The sequence below is a fragment of the Somniosus microcephalus genome, chromosome 17 (assembly GCF_052327205.1).
Source record: "Somniosus microcephalus isolate GS21.2 chromosome 17, FLI_Smic_1.0, whole genome shotgun sequence".
In the NCBI taxonomy this organism is placed as follows: Eukaryota; Metazoa; Chordata; class Chondrichthyes; order Squaliformes; family Somniosidae; genus Somniosus; species Somniosus microcephalus.
The window spans coordinates 75127564-75148122 of NC_141003.1; the positions used below are offsets into that span (position 1 = coordinate 75127564).

The 20559-nt window shown below is 45.4% G+C and overlaps 1 protein-coding gene across 3 annotated transcripts in view; it reads right to left on the reverse strand.

Moving 5' to 3' along the window:
* Positions 1-20559, reverse strand: part of mkln1 (muskelin 1, intracellular mediator containing kelch motifs) — a 167827-nt gene that overhangs the window by 23950 nt on the left and 123318 nt on the right. For all 3 annotated transcript variants that reach the window (XM_086010684.1, XM_086010683.1, XM_086010685.1), the window contains 2 exons: positions 4452-4599; positions 1971-2085 (listed from right to left, as the gene is read on the reverse strand). In XM_086010684.1, the coding sequence (XP_085866810.1) occupies positions 1971-2085; positions 4452-4599 (263 nt within the window). The remainder of the gene's footprint in view (positions 1-1970; positions 2086-4451; positions 4600-20559) is intronic.

Consider the following 20559-nt stretch of genomic DNA (forward strand, 5'->3'; position numbering starts at 1 on the left):
TGTTCTTCCCTCCCAAACAAAATTTATTGTTTCTACTGATGGTTCAGTTGTAACAATTCACTGTCCAGTGTGGAATTGAGCCATATAATCTCGGAGGTCCCAGGTCTGACCCCAGTCTGTGGGCAGTTCACCGATGTCAGCCAGAGCTGCAGGGTCCCTAAGCTGGAAAGAGGGGCGGTGGAGGAAGAGAAGTAAATCAGCCACTTCCAACTCCAGCTGTGCCGCGACATCTGCAGAAGCGCACACATATGCAGATGTGAGGCAAGAACGGCAACAGCCTCAGCTGTAGTGCTCCCCGCGAGATCCTGGGTGTTGAGGATCACAAATAAAGCATGGTCACTTAGGAGAGGTACTGAATGTTGGCCAGTGCCCGTAGAGCCGAATGCCAGCAGCTGTCAATCCCTTCAGGAATGGAGGAGAGCAAATTGAAAGAGGAAAAAATTGTTTGGCAAAAACCATTTTCATGATGACACTGCCCCTTTAAGAGTGAAGCGAATAGGCCATAACATTAATAATAAAAACTAAGTATTAATCTATTCAATGTTAGTCACAAGGTGATGATGGTCTTGTTAATCGGCCATGGCGCCGGTTTTGAGACCACTGTGACCTCACATACAGTGATGACGCACAAGTTGCTGTGTGGCTACACATTTGTAGCCCTACTGCCAACACATTTAAAATAGGTACAAGTTTACTACTGTATCACTTTCCCAGTAAACATATTTATTATGTTCCGTCTCACTGGGACCTCAAAGGTCTTTTCCAATCCTGTACATGCCAAGCTCCCTACCCAGACAGGTGGAATAATTTGGTACCTATTAGTGTTAAACAGTTAAAACAATATCAGCTCTGCAGGCGTGACCCAACAGAGCAAACCAACAAAACACAGAAGCAGACAGATGCTCAGAAATCACACAGCTCTGCTCGAGTGCAGCTCTCTCAGAACCCTGGCTCTAATGGAAAAGTGTCTAATCTCTCTCTCTCTTTCAGAGGCTGACTACGTATTTCCAGGACTTTCATTTTTTATATATTTCAGAACGCATGGTTTTTCCATGTACTTCAACTTGTAAGAAGTGATAAAATATGGGAAAACTAGAAAAGGGAAAAACAATTATCTACCAGTTTCACTGATGTGCTGACACTGCCAGCACATCCACTTCAAAGTTAAACATTTCAAATTCAGTCTTTTTTACGTTGCTTTTAACTTCTCGTTTTCTGTTACCCATCAGTCACTCTGCCATCTCCATTATTTAGACTTTCTAAAAAAAATATCCTGTTCCCATTACTTAGAACCTTACTTTCAAAGGCTTTTTCCCATTACCACATCTGATCAAGGCCTAGTACCAGAAAAGTCTGCGAGCCGAAAATCCAGGATTTCTACATTTGTGGATCTAGGGCAGTCGGAAATGCACCACTGGGATTTAAAAAGCAGTTTAACAAGTTTTTGGGGGGAGGGAGGGGAAGAGAACGAGAGGGGGAAACTAATCCATTTGCAGGGAAAGAAGAAACTAATTTAATGTGTTAAAAACAGAATTTTGAAGAAAAAACTCTTTAAATAAGGATTCTTTTCAAGTCTTTCAAATGGTCCAAAATGCTTCATATACGAAGAACTACTTGGGTAAAGATGGCAGCCATTTTGCGCACAAGGTCCCAAAAGTAACAAATCAGATGAATGCAAGTTAATCTATTTTCGGTGGCCTTCATTGAAGGAAGAGTTCTGGCCAGGACACCAAAAAAACTTCCTTGAAGAAGCAGATTTGTTGGCTCTAGTGGGTTTTTTTCTTATTTCTAACAAGGTTATGACGACAGGGCACACGTCAGATTATTCTTTAGGTTCAAAATTATTCCACTCATCTTCATAGTTGCTTTCAGCAGATCTCCTGACTGGATACACGAGGCAAAGGCTCTGGGAATACAATACGTTAAAGTGAAGGAAATGGACAAGAGTGAAGAACTTAAATGCAAGATACCTTGTGCATATCATCATAGACTAGCTGGTGAGCGAATCGAGGGCATGGCTCCTCTTCTTGAAGGCTCTTGTTAGGGTTATCTTTTACAGACTGATCGTTCTTGTAGACACAGGACCTATGCCACAGAAAAGTAGGTTATTATGAAGGTAATGCTGTGGATATTTTCACCTGGAAATCGTAGCCCTAATGAAAACACACACAAATAAGCCTTATGGTTTTCAAACAAAAGATTTCATTTGCGAGACTGAAGTGCATAAGGAGGTACCACAAACTGTATAGCACAAACCCACACTAATGAGAGCTTATCAGTGGAGAATTCTCACTTTACAGGTAATGCATTTTGAAATAGGTTCTGTTTCTGGCGCAATCCACAAGTGTAGATTATTACTGGTACTTGCGCAAAATAATTCAACAAATATACTAGTTACTACATCCCTCAAATATCAAGATCAGAGTAATCAGTAAAGACCGCAGCATAACATAATTTTTACCCTGCATTGCCAGCTAAATATCCACAACAATCATGAATGTATGGATCAGGGAAATTAAAATGTACTTTTCAACTTGAAAGACTGCAATTCAATTAGGTGGTTTAAACGCCACCATCCCAGGAAGTGCAGTCCATTGGTATTCCAACACACCACCAAAGATCGATACGGTTTGGGGTACTTCCTGCTTGCTAAGGCGGTCATTCTTGATGATGTCCGAGGGAGGCATGAAGCACAGGCCTGACCCTGCCTCGTGGGCGAGTACACTGCCTCTACTCTAAAACTGGTACAGGAAACTCTCTTTTTACCGGCACCCAAATAACCGGAAATCTCTCTTAACCAGCAAAATTCAGGAGTAGGTTCAGGTAAGTTTTACTTCATATTAATGGCCGTGTAACCGGGGTTCCTGGATCTGTGGCCGTGTAACCAGGGTTCCTGCGCCTGTTGCCATGCAACAGGGACGCCTGGATCTGTGGCTCTCGTACCTTAGTAAGTATACCTCCCTGTAATCCGGACTTTTTGATCAACCGGCACCACGCCGGTCCCAGATAAAAAAAGTTTCCTGTATTAAAGTTACCCCCATTGTTCTTGTACGCCACACTTGTGGAAGGAACTGAAAAGTAGGGTAAACAGAGTCAAATTATCTCATAAAACACTAATTTTGGCAGCCAAGAAAGGACCAAGAGGTTAGATGGTCACAACTATTCCATAATGGTATGACCAAAATTTCAACCATTACTTTTCAAATTCCAATCTTTCTAGCTTGCAGATCAGAAAACAATTGTTGTCAATGCCACTGAGGAAATGCTGCTGTCCTAGTGCCACAGTGGATAAGCACAAGGACATGCTGAGCAAGAGGAAGGTCAGGCAAGGATTCACGTGAAGTATTTCCAGGGAGATAAACAAATGAGGAAAATAAAAAGGGATAGTCAACCTGCTCATGCGTGATCCAGGAAGTAGCAATTTGGGGAGATCCCAGAAGATGCAGTAGATCACAGTATGACTATTTTGGGGGAGTGGCAGGGAAAACTTTAAGTACACAAACTTACGTGGAAAATATTGAAACTAAATCCAAAGTCGTGCAAATGCCGTTTTCTTTTTTTAAAATTCTTGGTTGGAATGATCCACCGAGTTTGAGCCATAATTTGCAACCCCTATGGGTGTGTACAAGGTGCGCACGCGCCCGTAAGGGCCACGCAAGTTCCGGGTTTAGGCATGCGAAGCACAAGCATTAAAACCCGGAACTTGCGATCTGTTAAGAAGATTCTGCATCCCCGGGAAGAGAGACTCTGCGGGCGGAGAGTTGGGCTATTTGCCCAGCGAATACCCATGAAATTCTTACGCCTGGTAAAAGCAGGGGTAAGGCTTGCTTTACCAGCGTAAGAGTTTTAAAAAACATAGAAGTAAATTTTTTTCATTCAATTAAACATTAAAACACATGTACAATAAGGTAAGTTTATTTTTAGACCATTTAAAATATGTAAATTTATTTTAAAAAATAAACTTGTTTTACATGATTATATTGTATTTTAATTAATTTTAAATATGTAAAAAAAATGTTATGTTAAATCTATTTCTGTCAACCCCATTCATGCTTATGGAGGTTCCGTACAAATGGAACCGCCATAAGTATGAATGGGGAGCCCGCTTCTTTGATTGGTTGGGCCAGCCCACGTGATCTCAGGGGCGCTTGCGAATCGCCTGCGCCCCTGGGATACGTGGGCCGGCCTACGCATAGAGGCCCAGGAGCGCGAGTGTCCGAACCTCCAGGACCATCAGGTAAGTTCGTAGATTTTTTTGCTGGTCGGAAGCATCTGTTTGCGGGAAGCATCCAACCCCAAATTCAGCCCCTTTATGTTTACATTTACAGGCTCTGCAGACCTCCAAAATACAAGTGCTGTGAATGTCGAGCAGTATAAAACCGTCAGGGAACAGCAATGATGGAAGCGCTTGTGGTTAAGTGCTACAGGTAATTCTTCACTTTACAACTTACCAGTTGTTCCGGGCGATGTCATAAATCCAAAAAGAATTGCGAACGTTCTCTTCCCGCTTGTCCTTGTCTTTACTGAGGCCCGAGAGAACATGAATCTCATTCAGTTCTGGGTCAATTGTAGCCCTCTGAGTGAAACCTGTCATTGGAACTAAAGAGTGCAGCAACTCAGAAAATGACTTATTTCAAACCAAATATTTAGAAAAGTTGTAAAATGTTTTCAGTGACACCATTTTTGGATGGTCTCCGAAACCTACTTGTGGTTAACTCAAAGTCGAGTAAAAATATTAACGTGGCACAAGATTCCAATTTTCTTTCAGTAACTTTAATCAAGTGAAGAGAAGCATAAACCTATTTTTACATCTCAAATGCTAGACAATACTGATCAGCCCTATCCTCTGCAATTCTTTGCAAACCAAATGCACTCAGACTACACAAAAAGTAAAATACTGCAGATGGCCTTAATTGTGGCTTGAAAAACTTCAGACCCAAACTATAGCTCACATTTTCTCACAGGCCACAAGTGATAGAAATGTAGGATGGGTGCGCTGGCATTTCTTGGAACAAGTGAGTTGGTGCTTGGGGTGTGTGTGCACACATGAGAATGACAGTGTGAGAGAGAGAGAGAGAGAGAGCATTGTATACCCCTTCCCCTTGTTCTGTTCCTTTTCAAATGCTGTTCATCTGTGTAATATGTTTCAGTTCTGAGGAAGGGTTTATAACTGAAGCGTCAACTGATTTGTGCTCTCGCAATAGATGCTGCCTGACCCGATGAGTGCCTCTATTGATTTCTGTTTCTATTGCACTCATATTGTATCAGTCTTTTCAAATAAAAATTCTATCCTTAGGTATGATCATATATGATCAATGAAAATCATTAATTTATAAGCAACACATTAAAATACCAAAATAAATCTTTAAAAAAATGTACTGTACTCATTAGATTGCTCAGCTGACAAGTGGCTTCCAATATACTCTCAAAAGGTGTTGGGACTTGTATTGAGGCACTAGTGTTTACAATGTTTTGCTGCATGTTGAAGTCTAATTATTTTGCAATGAAATGCTGATAAAAGCAGCTGGGGAAAAAGACCCACTTTTCATACTTCATAATGCTTTCCATAAAATGAAATTTCAAAGCTTTTTGTGAAGTACTCTCACAAGCCAACATCTCCATTCTTCAGATCTTGTGTTACTTTGGGACAGCAGCAAGGATCTATCTACATTATTGGGAAAGTCTCAGTTGGGCTTAAGTTTCTTTGGAAGAGTACTTTACGGGAATCTAATTGAATTTTTGTTAAGTTTATGAAGCAGTGCGTCCAATCAAATCAGCGCAGTAATCATCAAGGCAAATAGAGTGCTGAGCTATCTAACCAAAACAGTAAAGAGATGATTAAACTGAATGGTGCTCTGGTAAAACCACACCTTAAGCACGGTGTCCAGCTCTGCTGAAGAAGACATTGAAGCCACGATGATAATGCAGGGAATACAATACCCATGAGATTGAGCCTTAGCATCAGAGGATTGAGTTTTGAACAAAAGACTGAAGCTACTTGGGCTTTTCAGTTTAGAAGAATTAAACTTTCTCGTTCGGGTACTGGGAGGCAAAACCCCTGAAATCACTTAGCCAGTGTACACCATGATTGAGGGTAGGGGAAAAGGAGAGATTTTTCTCGACAGAGGAGCTAAAATGGGGCCAACAGCCTTCCTCATCTAGGCAAATAGCAGGTGATGCAACTTAAAATTCAGGATAGACTTTTTTCATCAATGAGGTACCCAACAACTGCAAAAATATATCCCATGCTTCAGTTCCCAAACCAAGCAATTCAGAAATCACAAAAATAGAAATTCTGTTTGCCCAGTATAGAATGCGTAGTTCTCTCTCGTCCTCCTCCCCCTCCCTTTACATTGGGAGGCATTCCACTTACTTAAGTCTGGAGGGTTTAGATGCAGGTTGGCATCAGTCAAGGACGCCCAAGTGTGCGCAGGGGTACTGGAGTTTAACCTGCTAAGCACAACAATTTACCAGCACAAAGCAATGCGCTTGCTTCTGTCTTCCCATTTACTTTACCCATTAGGGCAGCGATGTGTGATGCCGAGTGGGAAGAATTTCAGGCCCCAGTGGTAGGTCTACCCCTGCATATCCCATTAATGAGCCAGGCTGCTGGTTAGTCATCAACAGTACCTAGTAATGGACAAACATGATGGAGGCAAATCGTTCAATAAGGCAAAGGGTCCTTGACCTGCCTGGCTCTGGTACTGGGTTACCAAGTCTATCACTTGATTCCAGTTTTCCATCTTTAGATGCATCACCCATGAGCCGATTTGATCTGAAAACGACCCAACTTAACCTCCCTTTCCCCCAAGAATAATCACTAGTCAACAGATAACCAGCAACCACGGGTTTGAACACTCTCAGCAGATGCCAACCACTTACAAGTAGCATGGTGAGCAGCACACTTCACCATAATATGTATGAGTGCATTGCCAATATCTCCCTGAAAAATATTTGGACACACACTACAATCCACTGAACAGTGGTTTCCCTGTTTGATGGAGCAGAACACAAGGTTTTAAAGACATGTGGAATAAGTTACCAGGGAAAGCCATCGAAGTAAATAGTGTAAATGTGTTTAAGAGCTAACCAGATGATATTCTGGGAAGTAAAAGGGATTGGGACATAGTGATAAAGTAGATAGATGGGAGTTGAGATCAATCAAACTGGAGTGAGCTTGTTTGATCAAATAGTGTTTCTGTATTATTCCTAAAAGTTCTCAAGTTGTTCATTATATTGAGGATTCACCACACACAAAAATCTACCATCTTTTATATGCAGATTACAAAAAGATCAACAACATGGGAGAAACTAACAAGAACATGCACAATTGGGAACAGCAAAACCGGGCTCAAAATGAGGTCAGTATGAGAACTAATTGCTCGCAACTGCAAAACAACAGCTTCCATACTTTTCTGCAATGTTAAGTTTGCTTCCCAATCGGAACTCATTAAATACCCACCATTGGGGCTGCTAAATGACAAGTTTACTGAAAACAGCAGCAACTGCTGTCTTCCTGCCCTTCTGGCGATCGCTTCTTCTGGTCTCTTGTTAAAATTGGCTCTCAGGATCTGGAATGCACTGCCTGAAAGGGTGGTGGAAGCAGTAACTTTCAAAAGAAAATTGGATAAATACTTGAAGGGGAAACATCTGCAGGACTCTGGGGAGTGGGACGAATTGGATAGCTCTTCCAAAGAGCTGGCACAGGCGTGATGGGCCAAATGCTGTCCTTCTGTGCTGTATCATTCTATATCCTGCTTTCCACTCTTCTCCCATTCTGATGGTTTAGATGCCGATTTTCCAAAGAGAACCCCAACCATTATGGCGCACCGAATCTTGTTAAAGAACCTCCTTGCACTGTGTTCTATTATTGCAGGCATCAACTTTTTTCTTTGCCAGATCTGTCAGATCTTCCTCTTTCTGGTCGTGATGGTATCTCTCCCATTGTCAACAACTTTGTCTCTTAGTGTGATGGAAAAAGTCAATTTTGTGATCGCTTTTCCAGTCCAACTTTCTCATCTTGAAACTGGCTTGTGCTCACCCTATCCCCAGAAAATGTGATCCTTCTAACCCTTCAAATCCTATTATCCTTTATAAAGTTATGAAACTCAAATTATCCAGCATCTTGAAAGTTTTGTCCAAACAATATGTCGAAGTATGTTTTTGGGTATGGTCATGGCTGTGCAGTGCCCTACCAAATTGCTGTACTTTAATCGTTAGCTGATCACTTAACTCTTTTTTCATTACGTCAGGAGTTCCCCAGTTTTCCTCCTTAATATCAAATCATCTCCTCCACTTAGCATCGAGCCCCATCTACTCTCTTGGTGATTACTCCAGTTTACGTTCATTAACTTCCTTCAGTGCCCACTACCTTCATTCCCCTCAGTACAACAGTTGGAACGTGGTAACTTGATCTCCACATATTGATCAATGCTAAGCCAGTTACAGTATTCAAAAAGGTAGTGGATAATTATAAATACAAAAGGATATGGGGAGACAACGGAAAAATGGGACTGTAAAATTACCTCGAGAGCACTGCTCATTCAGTGCAGATAAGGAGAGTCCAATGGCCTTCTCATGGCTAATAAGTTCTATGTTTATGTTTTGCAGGTCACTGATTTTATAAAGTCCTGGCAGCTTCACATTTGGTTTGTTGCCTGCTGCAAGGCCAGTGTTTGGGGAAACCCGTGAGCACCGGCGGAAAATAAAATTGCCCATCGAAAGACCTCTGCACAGCAGATTTTGATTGCTTTAAGTGACTGATCAATACAAATAGTGATCAGTTTAACAGGATTCCACTGTAAATACAAAAAAATCATTTAACCCTTCATACTTCGGAAATACCAAATTTATGTCATAAAGAATTGCCACTAAGCCTATTAACAATACATCACCACCCCCTCAATAAACCCATCTTCAACCCCATCTCAAACCTCCTTTTCCTCTTCAATGTCCTTGAAAATGTTCCCGCTTCCTGGATTCATGCCCATCCCTCCCACAACTCCATTTGAATCCTTCCAATCAGGTTTCTGCTCCTCCCACAGCACCAAAACAGCCCGAAACAAAGTCACGGACAACCCACGCTGTGACCACCGTGCATTATCTCTCCTCATCATTCTTGACCTCTCTTCCATTTCCGCTGTCTCCCCATATCCTTTTGTATTTATAATTATCCACTACCTTTTTGAATACTGTAACTGGCTTAACATTGATCAATACGTGGAGATCAAGTTACCACGTTCCAACTGTTGTACTGAGGGGAATGAAGGTAGTGGGCACTGAAGGAAGTTAATGAACGTAAACTGGAGGAATCACCAAAAGAGTAGATAGGGCTCGATGCTAAGTGGAGATGATTTGATATTAAGGAGGAATAGCGGGGGAAGAGGAAACCGCTCAGTTGAATGGCCCTTGCTTGGTTCCACTCTCGCCTATCCGAGTGTAGCTGTAGCATCTCAAGCAACGGCGTCTCCTTACGCAGGTCATCACCGAGGAAGTCTGTCCAAGATCCATCCTTAGCCCCCTTCCTCATCTACATGGTGCATCTTGGCAACATCATCCACAAACACAGGGTCAGTTTCCACGTACAAGTTGAAGACGTCAAGCTCCACTTTTCCACCACCTTCACCACTGTCAGACTACTTGTCTGATATGTAGTCTTGGAGGAGGTGCATTTCCCCCCCCCCCCCCCAGATAAACATTGTTAAGACCAAAGCAATCTTCCTTAGTTCCCCAGACACAACTTCTGTGCCTTTTTTATCGTTCACTATCGTTACACTATGGTTATCACTGTTTATATCGTTACACTATGGTTATCACTGTTTACACTGTTGTATCACGCTGTTATACCTGGGCTGACCACAGCTGACTCCGCCCATGGCTCCGCCTGCTTGCCCAGGTATAAAGGTGGTCGACTGGCTGGTATTCCTCCTTGTTGGACCCGATCACCCACGAGGGTGGGCTCTGTCATTTAGCCAATAAAACCTATAGTTACTATCTTAACTCGTCGCTTTTCATTGGATGAATTGATAGGTATATCAATTTTATTGGCTAAATTTTGAAATGAGTGGACCGGAGCAGCCAAACGACCAGCCAAACGGCCAGCTACAACAGCCACAGCAGCCGGCCTGGCTGCGAGCCCTCCGACCGCCGTACTTGGATCTAAACCCACAGGCAGCGAACTCAGCCCTCGACTTCAAACACTGGCTGAGCTGTTTCAAATCCTACCTGGGAGAATCCGGCGTACCTCCGGGATCCAAACTAAGAGTTCTGACCGCCCAAGTGAGCCCTAAAGTACTTGCATTCATCCAGGACCTTACTACATACGAGGATGCCCTCAATCTGCTGAAAGAGCAGTACCGGAGCCCGGTAAATTCTATGTATGCCAGACATCTCCTAAGATCCCGCTCGCAACAGCCAGGAGAGTCTGTAGATGAATTTTTACGGGCGCTACAAACACTCGGCAGGGACTGTGACTTTAAAGCTATAACGGCGGCAGAAAATACTGAAGGGAATATCCGCGATGCCTTCGTGAAAGGCCTTCGGTCCGACTACTCACGGCAAAGACTGCTCGAATCAAAGGACCTCGACCTGAATACAACTGCAGCCCTCGCTCGCTCTCTGGAAGTGGCCCATCGGGACCTCGAGGCGTATTCCAGGTACTGTGCTGCGCGACCCTGGGACTCGGGCCCGACCCCGGCCGCAATACCCCTTGCACCGCCGCCTCTGGGACCTACCTCAGCGTCGGCGTCCCAGAACCGATCGGGACCGCCACCCCCGGTACCGGCTGCGACATCGGAGCCCCGCGATCGGGCCGCCGGCTGCTTCTTCTGTGGCCAGGCGAAACACCCGAGGACGCGCTGCCCTGCAAGAAACGCGACCTGCTCCGATTGCCACAAGAAAGGCCACTTCGCAAAGGCCTGCAGGGGGAGAGCCACAGACGCCAGCAGTGCCTCATGCGAGTTGTGGGGGCGGCCATCTTTCATCAAGGCCACAGATGCCAGTATCCCCTCGTGTGAGTCGTGGGGGCGGCCATCTTTGATCAAGGCCACCGACGCCAGCAGGGCCTCATGTGAGTTGTGGGGGCGGCCATCTTCTCCGCCATTTTATTCAACGTCGTGGGCGCCGCCATTTTGTCCACCACACTCGTCCGCCACCTTGTCTCCAGACCCGACCACCGCCTCACCCGCAGACTACAGCAGCTCGCTCAGCCATACACTAGCCTCCGTCACACTGGACCAAGCTCGCCCGCATCACCTGTCCAAGTCCATGATGGACATCAAAGTAAACGGCCACGCCACGGCCTGCCTGTTCGACAGCGGAAGCACGGAGAGTTTCATCCATCCAGACACGGTGAGCCACTACTCCCTCACTGTCCGGCCAACGCGCAACCAGATCTCGATGGCGTCGAGGTCCCATTCTACAGACATCAGCGGCTACTGTGTTGTGACCCTGTCGGTTAGGGGCACGGAGTATAAAAATTTTAAACTCCTCGTCCTGCCCCAGCTCTGCGCTGCCGTCCTACTAGGGCTGGACTTCCAATCCCACCTTCAAAGTGTCACTTTGGCATACGGTGGACCCCTCCCCCCACTCACAGTCGACAACCAGCAGCCTTTAAACTGCCCACCGCGTACCACCTGCGGCCTATCCACCCTCAAGGTCCCGCCCCCCTCCCTGTTCGCTAACCTCACCCGCGACTGTAAACCCGTCGCCACCAAGAGCAGGCGGTACAGCGCCGGGGACAGAGCTTTTATTAGCTCTGAGGTGCAGCGTCTCCTGAAGGAGGGCATCATCGAGAGGAGCAGCAGCCCCTGGCGTGCCCAGGTCGTAGTCGTTAAGACCAGCAATAAAAACCGCCTGGTCATCGACTACAGCCAAACCATAAACCGGTACACCCAGCTGGACGCATACCCCCTTCCCCGCATATCTGATATGGTCAATCAGATTGCACAGTACCGGGTATTCTCCACCATCGACCTTAAGTCGGCCTATCACCAACTCCCTATCCGCCCTGAGGACTGCCAGTATACCGCCTTCGAGGTGAATGGCCGCCTCTACCACTTCCTTAGGGTTCCCTTCGGCGTCACCAACGGGGTTTCGGTCTTCCAAAGGGAGATGGACCGGATGGTTGACCTGAACGGGCTGCAGGCCACGTTCCCTTATCTAGATAACGTCACCATCTGCGGCCGCGACCGGCAGGACCACGATGTTAATCTGGAGAAATTCCTCCATACGGCCGAACGGCTGAACCTCACTTACAATAAGGAGAAATGTGTGTTTAACACCTCGCGTCTTGCCATCCTCGGCTGCGTAGTAGAGAACGGAGTCATCGGCCCCGACCCCGAAAGAATGCGCCCCCTCATGGAGCTTCCCCTCCCCCACTGTCCAAAGGCACTGAAGAGAACCCTGGGGCTCTTCGCTTACTATGCCCAATGGGTGCCGAATTATGCGGACAAAGCCAGACCCCTCATGAAGTCCACCTCCTTCCCCCTGACGGCAGAAGCGTGCGCAGCCTTCTCCCTCATAAAGGAAGACATTGCTAAGGCCACAATGCACGCGGTAGATGAGTCTATCCCTTTCCAAGTGGAGAGCGATGCATCCGACTTCGCCCTAGCTGCAACCCTTAACCAGGCAGGGAGACCTGTGGCCTTCTTCTCAAGGACTCTCCAGGGCCCTGAGATCCGACACTCTTCGGTCGAGAAGGAGGCCCAGGCGATCGTGGAGGCAGTACGACGCTGGAGGCATTACCTGGCAGGCAAACGATTTACCCTCCTCACCGACCAGCGTTCGGTCGCTTTTATGTTTAATAACAAGCTGAGGGGCAAAATCAAGAACGACAAGATCTTGAGGTGGAGAATCGAGCTCTCCACCTATGATTATGATATCTTGTACCGGCCTGGTAAACTGAACGAACCCCCAGATGCTCTATCACGAAGTACATGCGCCAACGCGCAAATTGATAGACTGCAGACCCTCCACAACGACCTCTGCCACCCCGGGGTCACCAGACTTTACCACTTCATTAAGGCCCGCAACCTGCCGTACTCCATCGAGGAGGTCAGGACCATGACCGGGAACTCCCAAACCTGTGCCGAATGCAAACCGCATTTCTTTAGGCCGGACAGAGCAAGCCTGATCAAGGCCACCCGCCCCTTCGAGCGCTTGAGCATCGATTTTAAGGGGCCCCTCCCGTCCTGACCGTAATGTGTACTTCCTCAACATCATTGATGAGTACTCCCGTTTCCCCTTTGCCTTCCCCTGCCCAGACATGACCAGTACCACGGTCATCAAATGCCTGAACGACCTCTTCGCCTTGTTCGGGTTCCCGAACTATATACATAGCGACCGGGGCTCATCCTTCATGAGCGAGGAACTTCGCCAGTTCCTACTAGCGAGAGGCATTGCTGCAAGCAGGACCACCAGCTACAACCCCCGAGGGAACGGCCAGGTGGAAAGAGAGAACGCGACTGTCTGGAAGGCCGTTCTCTTAGCCTTAAAGTCTAAGGGCCTGCCAACCTCTCGCTGGCAGGAAGTCCTCCCGGCAGCGCTGCATTCCATCCGGTCACTGCTTTGCACGGCCATTAACGCCACCCCCCATGAACGAATGTTTGTTTTCCCCAGGAAGTCGACTACGGGAACCTCGCTACCAACATGGCTGACTTCTCCGGGGCCCGTCTTGCTGCGAAAGCACGTGAGGGCCCATAAAACGGACCCCCTGGTCGAGAGGGTGGACCTCCTGCACGCCAACCCCCAGTACGCCTATGTGGCATACCCAGATGGGCGGGAGGACACAGTCTCCTTACGAGACCTTGCACCCTCGGGCACCCCTGAGACACCACCGTTACCCCCCCACCACCCCCCCAAATCCAGCCCAGGTAGACAGCATGCCGGAACCCCACGAGCCTTCGCCGACCACGCAGGCACCAGCATTAACATCGGATACTGCATCACCGCCACTGCGCCGATCAGAAAGACTTACGAGGCCTCCGGACAGACTGACATACCCGAACTGGTAGTACACTTCACCCCGCCGGACTCAAATCTAAACAAGGGGTGAATGTGGTAAACCACTTTTATCGTTCACTATGGTTATCACTGTTTATATCGTTACACTATGGTTATCACTGTTTACACTGTTGTATCACTACACAAGGTCACCTCTTGTCACGCTGTTATACCTGGGCTGACCACAGCTGACTCTGCCTGCTTGCCCAGGTATAAAGGTGGTCGACTGGCTGGTATTCCTCCTTGTTGGACCCGATCACCCACGAGGGTGGGCTCTGTCATTTAGCCAATAAAAACCTGTAGTTACTATCTTAACTCGTCGCTTTTCATTGGATGAATTGATAGGTATATCAACCACCAACTCTATTTTCCTACCACCATCTTGCTCTTCACAACCTCGGTGTCCTATGTGACCATGAGTGGAATTTCTGACTGCATATCCTCTATCAAAAAGATCACCTACTTCCATAAAATGGCCGACCTCTGCCCCATCTCATACTGAAAACCTCATTCATACCTTTCTCACCTCCAGACTATTATTCCAATGCTCTCCCAGCCAGCCTCCAACCCTCCATCTCCTGTCAACTGCAGCTTGCCCCAAACTCTACCCGTCTAGTATTCAGCACCAATTCCTGCTTGTCCATCACCTCTATCCTTGCTGACTTACATTAGCTGCCTGCTTCCCAAAGTGTCAAATGTAAAGATTTTCATCCTTGTGTTAAAATCCCTCCATGGCCCCACCCTTCCCCTTTCTCTGCAAGCTCCTCCACTGCGGCAAGGCTCCCTGAAATCTGTTCTTCTGACTCTGGCCTTTTGTGTACCTTCATCCCACTATTGGCAGCTGTGCCTTCAGCCCCCACTCAAATTCTCTTCCTAAATCCCTCCAACCATCAACTTCCCTCTTTTCTAAAGACACTCCATAAAACCTACATCTTCAACCAAGTTTTTAGCCACCCTTCCGAATATCTCGCTCTTTGGCTGGAACTTTTTTTTACTTTAAAGGCACTGTATAAGTGTATATTGCTGTAAAACCTAGGCATGTGTGTGCTTTTTTAAAATCAACATCACTCCTGATGAGCAAAACTTGGCAGATTTAATAACCCACAAGGTACAGGTTGTAATAACCCTAGCTCTCCAGATCATACTGTTCCTTCAGCTTGGTACATAGAACTGTATCCCATACAATGTTTGCTATGCAATGGATCACCCGTGCTGGGAAACATTCTTGGATGATGTAAGTGTTTGTTCTAGGAGTGCAGGTTAGCTAATTTAACAGAAGAGAATTAAATGAAACGGTTATATTGGTGAGTTTAATTGCTTTATATTTCAATGTACGCCAAACAGAATTTTTCTGGAAAAATAAGAGAAAACAATTATGCAAAGAATATTTATTTGGGCTAATTTGATACAGAACACCATCAGATTTTGCAATTTAAGCACCAGGAACTGGTGCATGGACACTGATCTCCTGAAAGCCAAATAAAAACTGTACAAATATAAAAGAAGCTATAGCTTACTGACCCATACAAAATAAGAAACATCCAAGAGATTCCTGGTCTCAGCCCTGCCAGAACAGGAGATGTTGCTGGGTTTTGGGAGAAGGGAGCTACTCCTGATGACAATCCTTTGAATCTTGCTGGAAGGCTATGTGAGTGAACCGGATTAGATTTGGCTGCAATGCCTGTGTGTGTGAAATAGTCTGCCAACACACTTAAGACTCACGTTGGCTCCGTTGGAAACAGTACTACTCACTGCCACTCCATTTTCCCCATCCCTCCTGAAAGCAAACAGCAGCCGCACAAATTAACATCCGCTTCGTTGCAAAAATGTATTTCAAATTAAGGAAACTGAGCACTACAATTTGGCCAGGTACCACCGAGAGACATTGTAGGAGCAGTCACCCCCAAACCATACAATTGGTCTGTGAGCCAAGAACTTTTATCAATAGCTATAAAGCGACCCAGAAAAATATTATAAACAGATTTAGTGGACAAAGGGAGCAGAGTTCAGAAACCTACATATATAAAGGTTTGGCGAGCATCCATCATGGTGTCAGGTATATATACCCGTGAAACTTCTCATCTACCTCAATCTTTTCCTATAGTGCGTAGGGTTGTAAAACCTACGTTTAGTGTCACTTAGCAACTCATTCTAAAATTTATATATTTTATACCTTTCTCTTTTTAACCTTGGTAGTGTTCTGCACCATGGGCCTTAGCCCTTCATTTAGATTTCTCCATTTTCTGTTGTACAGAAAACTAAGCAGTTCTAGAAGGAATAATTGAGGCATCAAATGCTGTTCATATACTGGTACCTCAAATGGTTCACTCAGGATACCAGCAACGTGCATTAATACTGACAATGGACTATCCAAACACAAAGACAGCATCAACACCTGGTCACATGCCAGTGTCACAAACGAGGGCTTCTTTTTCCTGGAAGCACACAAGGGAAATAGAAATTCTCCCTCCAGTCAGAAATGAACCAAGCATTTGCCTTACATGGGAACCAGCATCAGACAGGTATGAAACGCACCGCCAGAGGAATTCATACACAGAGGGTTGAAAATGGTCGTAGCAATGATTCACCAGGTTGCTATTTAGGATAAAGCACATTAGCCAGGAGAGATTGGAAAACTTGGGGTTATATTCCCCCAGACATGGAGGTGGTTAAGGGATTAACGTGTATAAAATGATGATGGAAATTCACAGGGTAGATAGGGAATGGGTCTTACTTGTAGCAGAACAAGGGGGCATGATCTCAGAATCTGAGCCAAGGCAGTTATGAGTCAGTTCAGGAAAATGTTTTTCCACAGTTAACGCAGAATATACTGCTGCAGAATCAACTGAACTGATTAAAATCAAAACAGAGACTTAGCTGGAGACTATGTTTATTAATGGAAATTGGATTAGCGAGCTGCCATGGCTCACAAAATGGCAATGCAAGTTTAATGGGCCAAGTGGCCTAAACCGGTTCTTAAATTCCTACATGGCAAAAGTAAAGCCCATTGACTGGTACAAGTTCATCATTGCACAGCAAGGGCTTCAGAAAGCTTTTATTGTTGTTACAAATATAAATCTTCAGGTACACCTTCAGCAATGTGCCGAGTTATAGGAGTTGTAGATTTTGCCCAATACACACCCTCTCAAACTCTGGAGCAAGAACTTTGAGAAAATGTGTTGAAAGATGCCATTCTTTAGACTACCCAAAAGTAATTAGCGTTTTTGAAAATATAGCAGTAGCTGATAGTGTAAAGTAAAACTCAATCTTATTGGGTAGCTAAACAGGGTGCAGTTAGCAGCAACTTCAACGAGGACAAAAACTCAAATTTCACTTTGGCTGTTGCCAGGAGCACAAGACGACTGCTGGGGTCCTAATATCCAAGTCACCTATTTTCCAATGGTTACCCCAACAAACTAAGTAAATGGTTGTTAATTCCATATTTGAATTTGTGCATACAAGGGTCAGAGTCTCAGGAGTTGAGCGGACTCCACACACAGCAATAAGTGGTATGTGAAGATTTATTGCTGCTAATTCATAGATGCTTCTTAATCAACATTTTATGGGCAATATGGTTTTGGTGCAGCTGCAGCAGAAAACAGAACGCTCTACCAACAGCAATGTAAACATTTGAAAGAGCATTTTAGTTGTATAATATGCCTAAAATATATAGTAATGACAGGGGGTTTAAAATGGAACAGGATAATGTAGGGACAAAGACACCATGGAAGACAGGTATACAGCGATGTCATGTAAAGCAAACGGGTTGGGATTACTGCCTGGAATGTTTCAGTTTTGCAGTTTCCTAATTTTCCTGTACTGCTTTGCTTCCTTAAGCCACCTCGTGCTGCTGTAAAGATTCAAAATCAGTTCCATATTAATGGAGCTTGTTCACAGCGCACAGTAAGTGAAACTGCTCGATATCCTATACGGATGGGAGAGCAATTGTGCTCTTGCTGAGCAGCATCGGTAATCTCCGCTTACCTTAGTTTAAATGGAATTCGACTTCAACTTGTACTGATTACAGGAGGAGAGTGAACAGTATACTACTCCGAGTGTGATGTCTACCGTGTCTAAACCAAGTTGGGGGTGTGGAGTTTGCCCCAACACCAACTCGGGACTACGAGTTGAAGGTGAAAAGGGGAAGGTCGGGTTCATCAATAGATGTCCATTTGTAAACCACATGCTTCAAACAACTAAGATTTCTGGAACATTTTATCATGTCCAGGAGGTCTCCGAATACTTTACAGAAGGTGACTGGCAAGCAGGAGAGAAGAAAGAGGTGGAGGCAAAATAACAGTCAACGGGCAGAGTTTTAGGCAGACTTCTGAAGGCAAGCAAGATGGCAGCAGGGCAAAGAGATTTTGAGTTCCAAACAGGAACATATTGGTAAAAGAATGGCTGCCCATAGTGGAACAGAAGGAGTAAGTAATCGGTTGTTCAAAGAGGAGATAGTACACATGGGGACCTATGGCTGGAGTTTGCAGAGGTACAATGAGCAATGTTCCTTGTAAGTTGTGCTTTGTTCTGCGTGGCCTGTTTCTTTTAATGCGCTGTTGCTTTAAATTTCTGCGCATGCGCCGTATTTACAATGTGAAAGCCGGTGAGGCCAACGTGGGACCTTGCAGATGCCTGCGCGCAGCTTAGCGGGAACACTGACGGAGAGAGGGGAATATGGTATGCTACTGGAGCTTGCCGAAGATGGAATGGTGAGTGCACAGGACTCTGCGGGAAATTACATGGCCATCATGTTGTGGATAAATCGCTAGATTATGGAAAGTCGAGGCGAGAGGCCAGCGAGGAGACTACAGGAGATGTCAAGCCTTGAGGGAATAAAGGCATGGATTAGGTGGCGAGAGGTTTGGGGATGGAGGCAGGCAACGTTTCAGAGGTGGGAAAAAAGCAGTCTTGGTAAAAGACTTCAGGTGAGGAACTAAGTTCAGCCAAGGCTACACAACTCGGCACTATGCCTGGTAGCCAGAGAGCTTGATGGAGTCCATCCCCGCCCAGTGGCACAGAGATGCTGGCAGGAGCCAGAGGGTTGGCTGGAAGAAGCTACAACCCATCCAAGTCTTAATGTTAGCAACAACGATGGAATCAGTATAGGCTAAGCGGAGAGTCATTTGGCACATGTGCGAAAGCTAACTCCCGTGCTTTCAGAAGAGGTCATCGAGGGGCAGCATGTAGAGGGTCCTAGGCTGGGAGAAGAAAACACTGCAGGCCTTCGGTGCGAGAGGCAAGACTGCAATCATGAGAGAGCAGTGCCATGGAAGGTGGACTGTGGAGGCAGCGCATTGGACAACAATTCAGTGCCATGTAATTCAGTGTACACCGGCTTCCAGGAGCATTCCTTCATTTCCAGATACAGCAGAGTGTACATACGAGTGACCTCCCACTTCAAGCATTTGGAAAGACTGCAGATATGTACAGAAAATCACTCACATTTTGGAAGTGGGATTATAAAAACAATACAGCTAAGTTTCACTTTTTTTTTTTTAAATTACTGCATGTTTTATATATTTGTCACAGGAACATATTTCTACCCTTCAACTACATGAAACATTTGGGCAAATTCTTGCATTAGTAAAAATGGCTTTTACGTCAGATGCTACCATGGCACCGAGCAATTCCTCAGCCCTGAAAAGATGCTGTTTTTGAATCCTTGCAGCCAAGTGCTGTTGTAAATGGAATAGGCTTGCCAAGTGTCACTCAGAGCAAAAGTCACTCATTTTGGTTTAAAATGCGACCATTTTTCTGCACGCCACTGTTAAAAAGAAAACATATCCCAACATATTTGAAGAAAGGCTGCAACCCGTGTTACCCTTAATGTTCATAAATAACACCAACACTTCGCTGGTGTTACAGTTCTTCATGAGACTGTCTAAACATGAGCCACAAGTTACTGAACCCGTTATTTGCTATTATAATAACAGGTGCTATTTGCAAAAGGTCTTGCTCTTTAAGTTTTCAATCATGTCTTACCAGATTTAACAAGTCCAGGCAAGAATTTCTAAATCCTCAGAAGGGTTGTTGTGGAGAAGCCCGTGGCAACAACATTCTTTGCGTCTATAAACATTAAATACTACCGTAAAAAATGCTTTTAAAACCGTCCCAAATTACTACCCTTCCAGAAATTTGTTTACCCGCGCATAGAATGGCTACGGCAGCTCTCACCGCTGCAAAAATGTGCAAGGTCGAAAGCCGCTTGCAAGGAATATGAAGGTAGCTTGTACGGTGCCAGGCTCTTGCAGGAACAGGAGGAAAGCCGACTCAATAACTACAGACTTCCAAGCAACTGAGTCGACAGTTAATTTATTACATGCATTCTCAGGGCGCCTTTAAATAATCCAAGAGTACCATCGAGGCGAGGACCGAGTCTGATTTTTCCATTTGTTTGTTGGTATCTCACACTGGAGCTGGACTGTTGAATGCAGCTCAACCTGGCAGCTGCTTGGAGATGCAGGGAGGAGGAGGATGTCGCAGCAGGGAGTTGACGAGGGAGAAACTAGTATCTCTCAAATCTCATATAAACGATCTTAAGTTACTCTATATTACTTG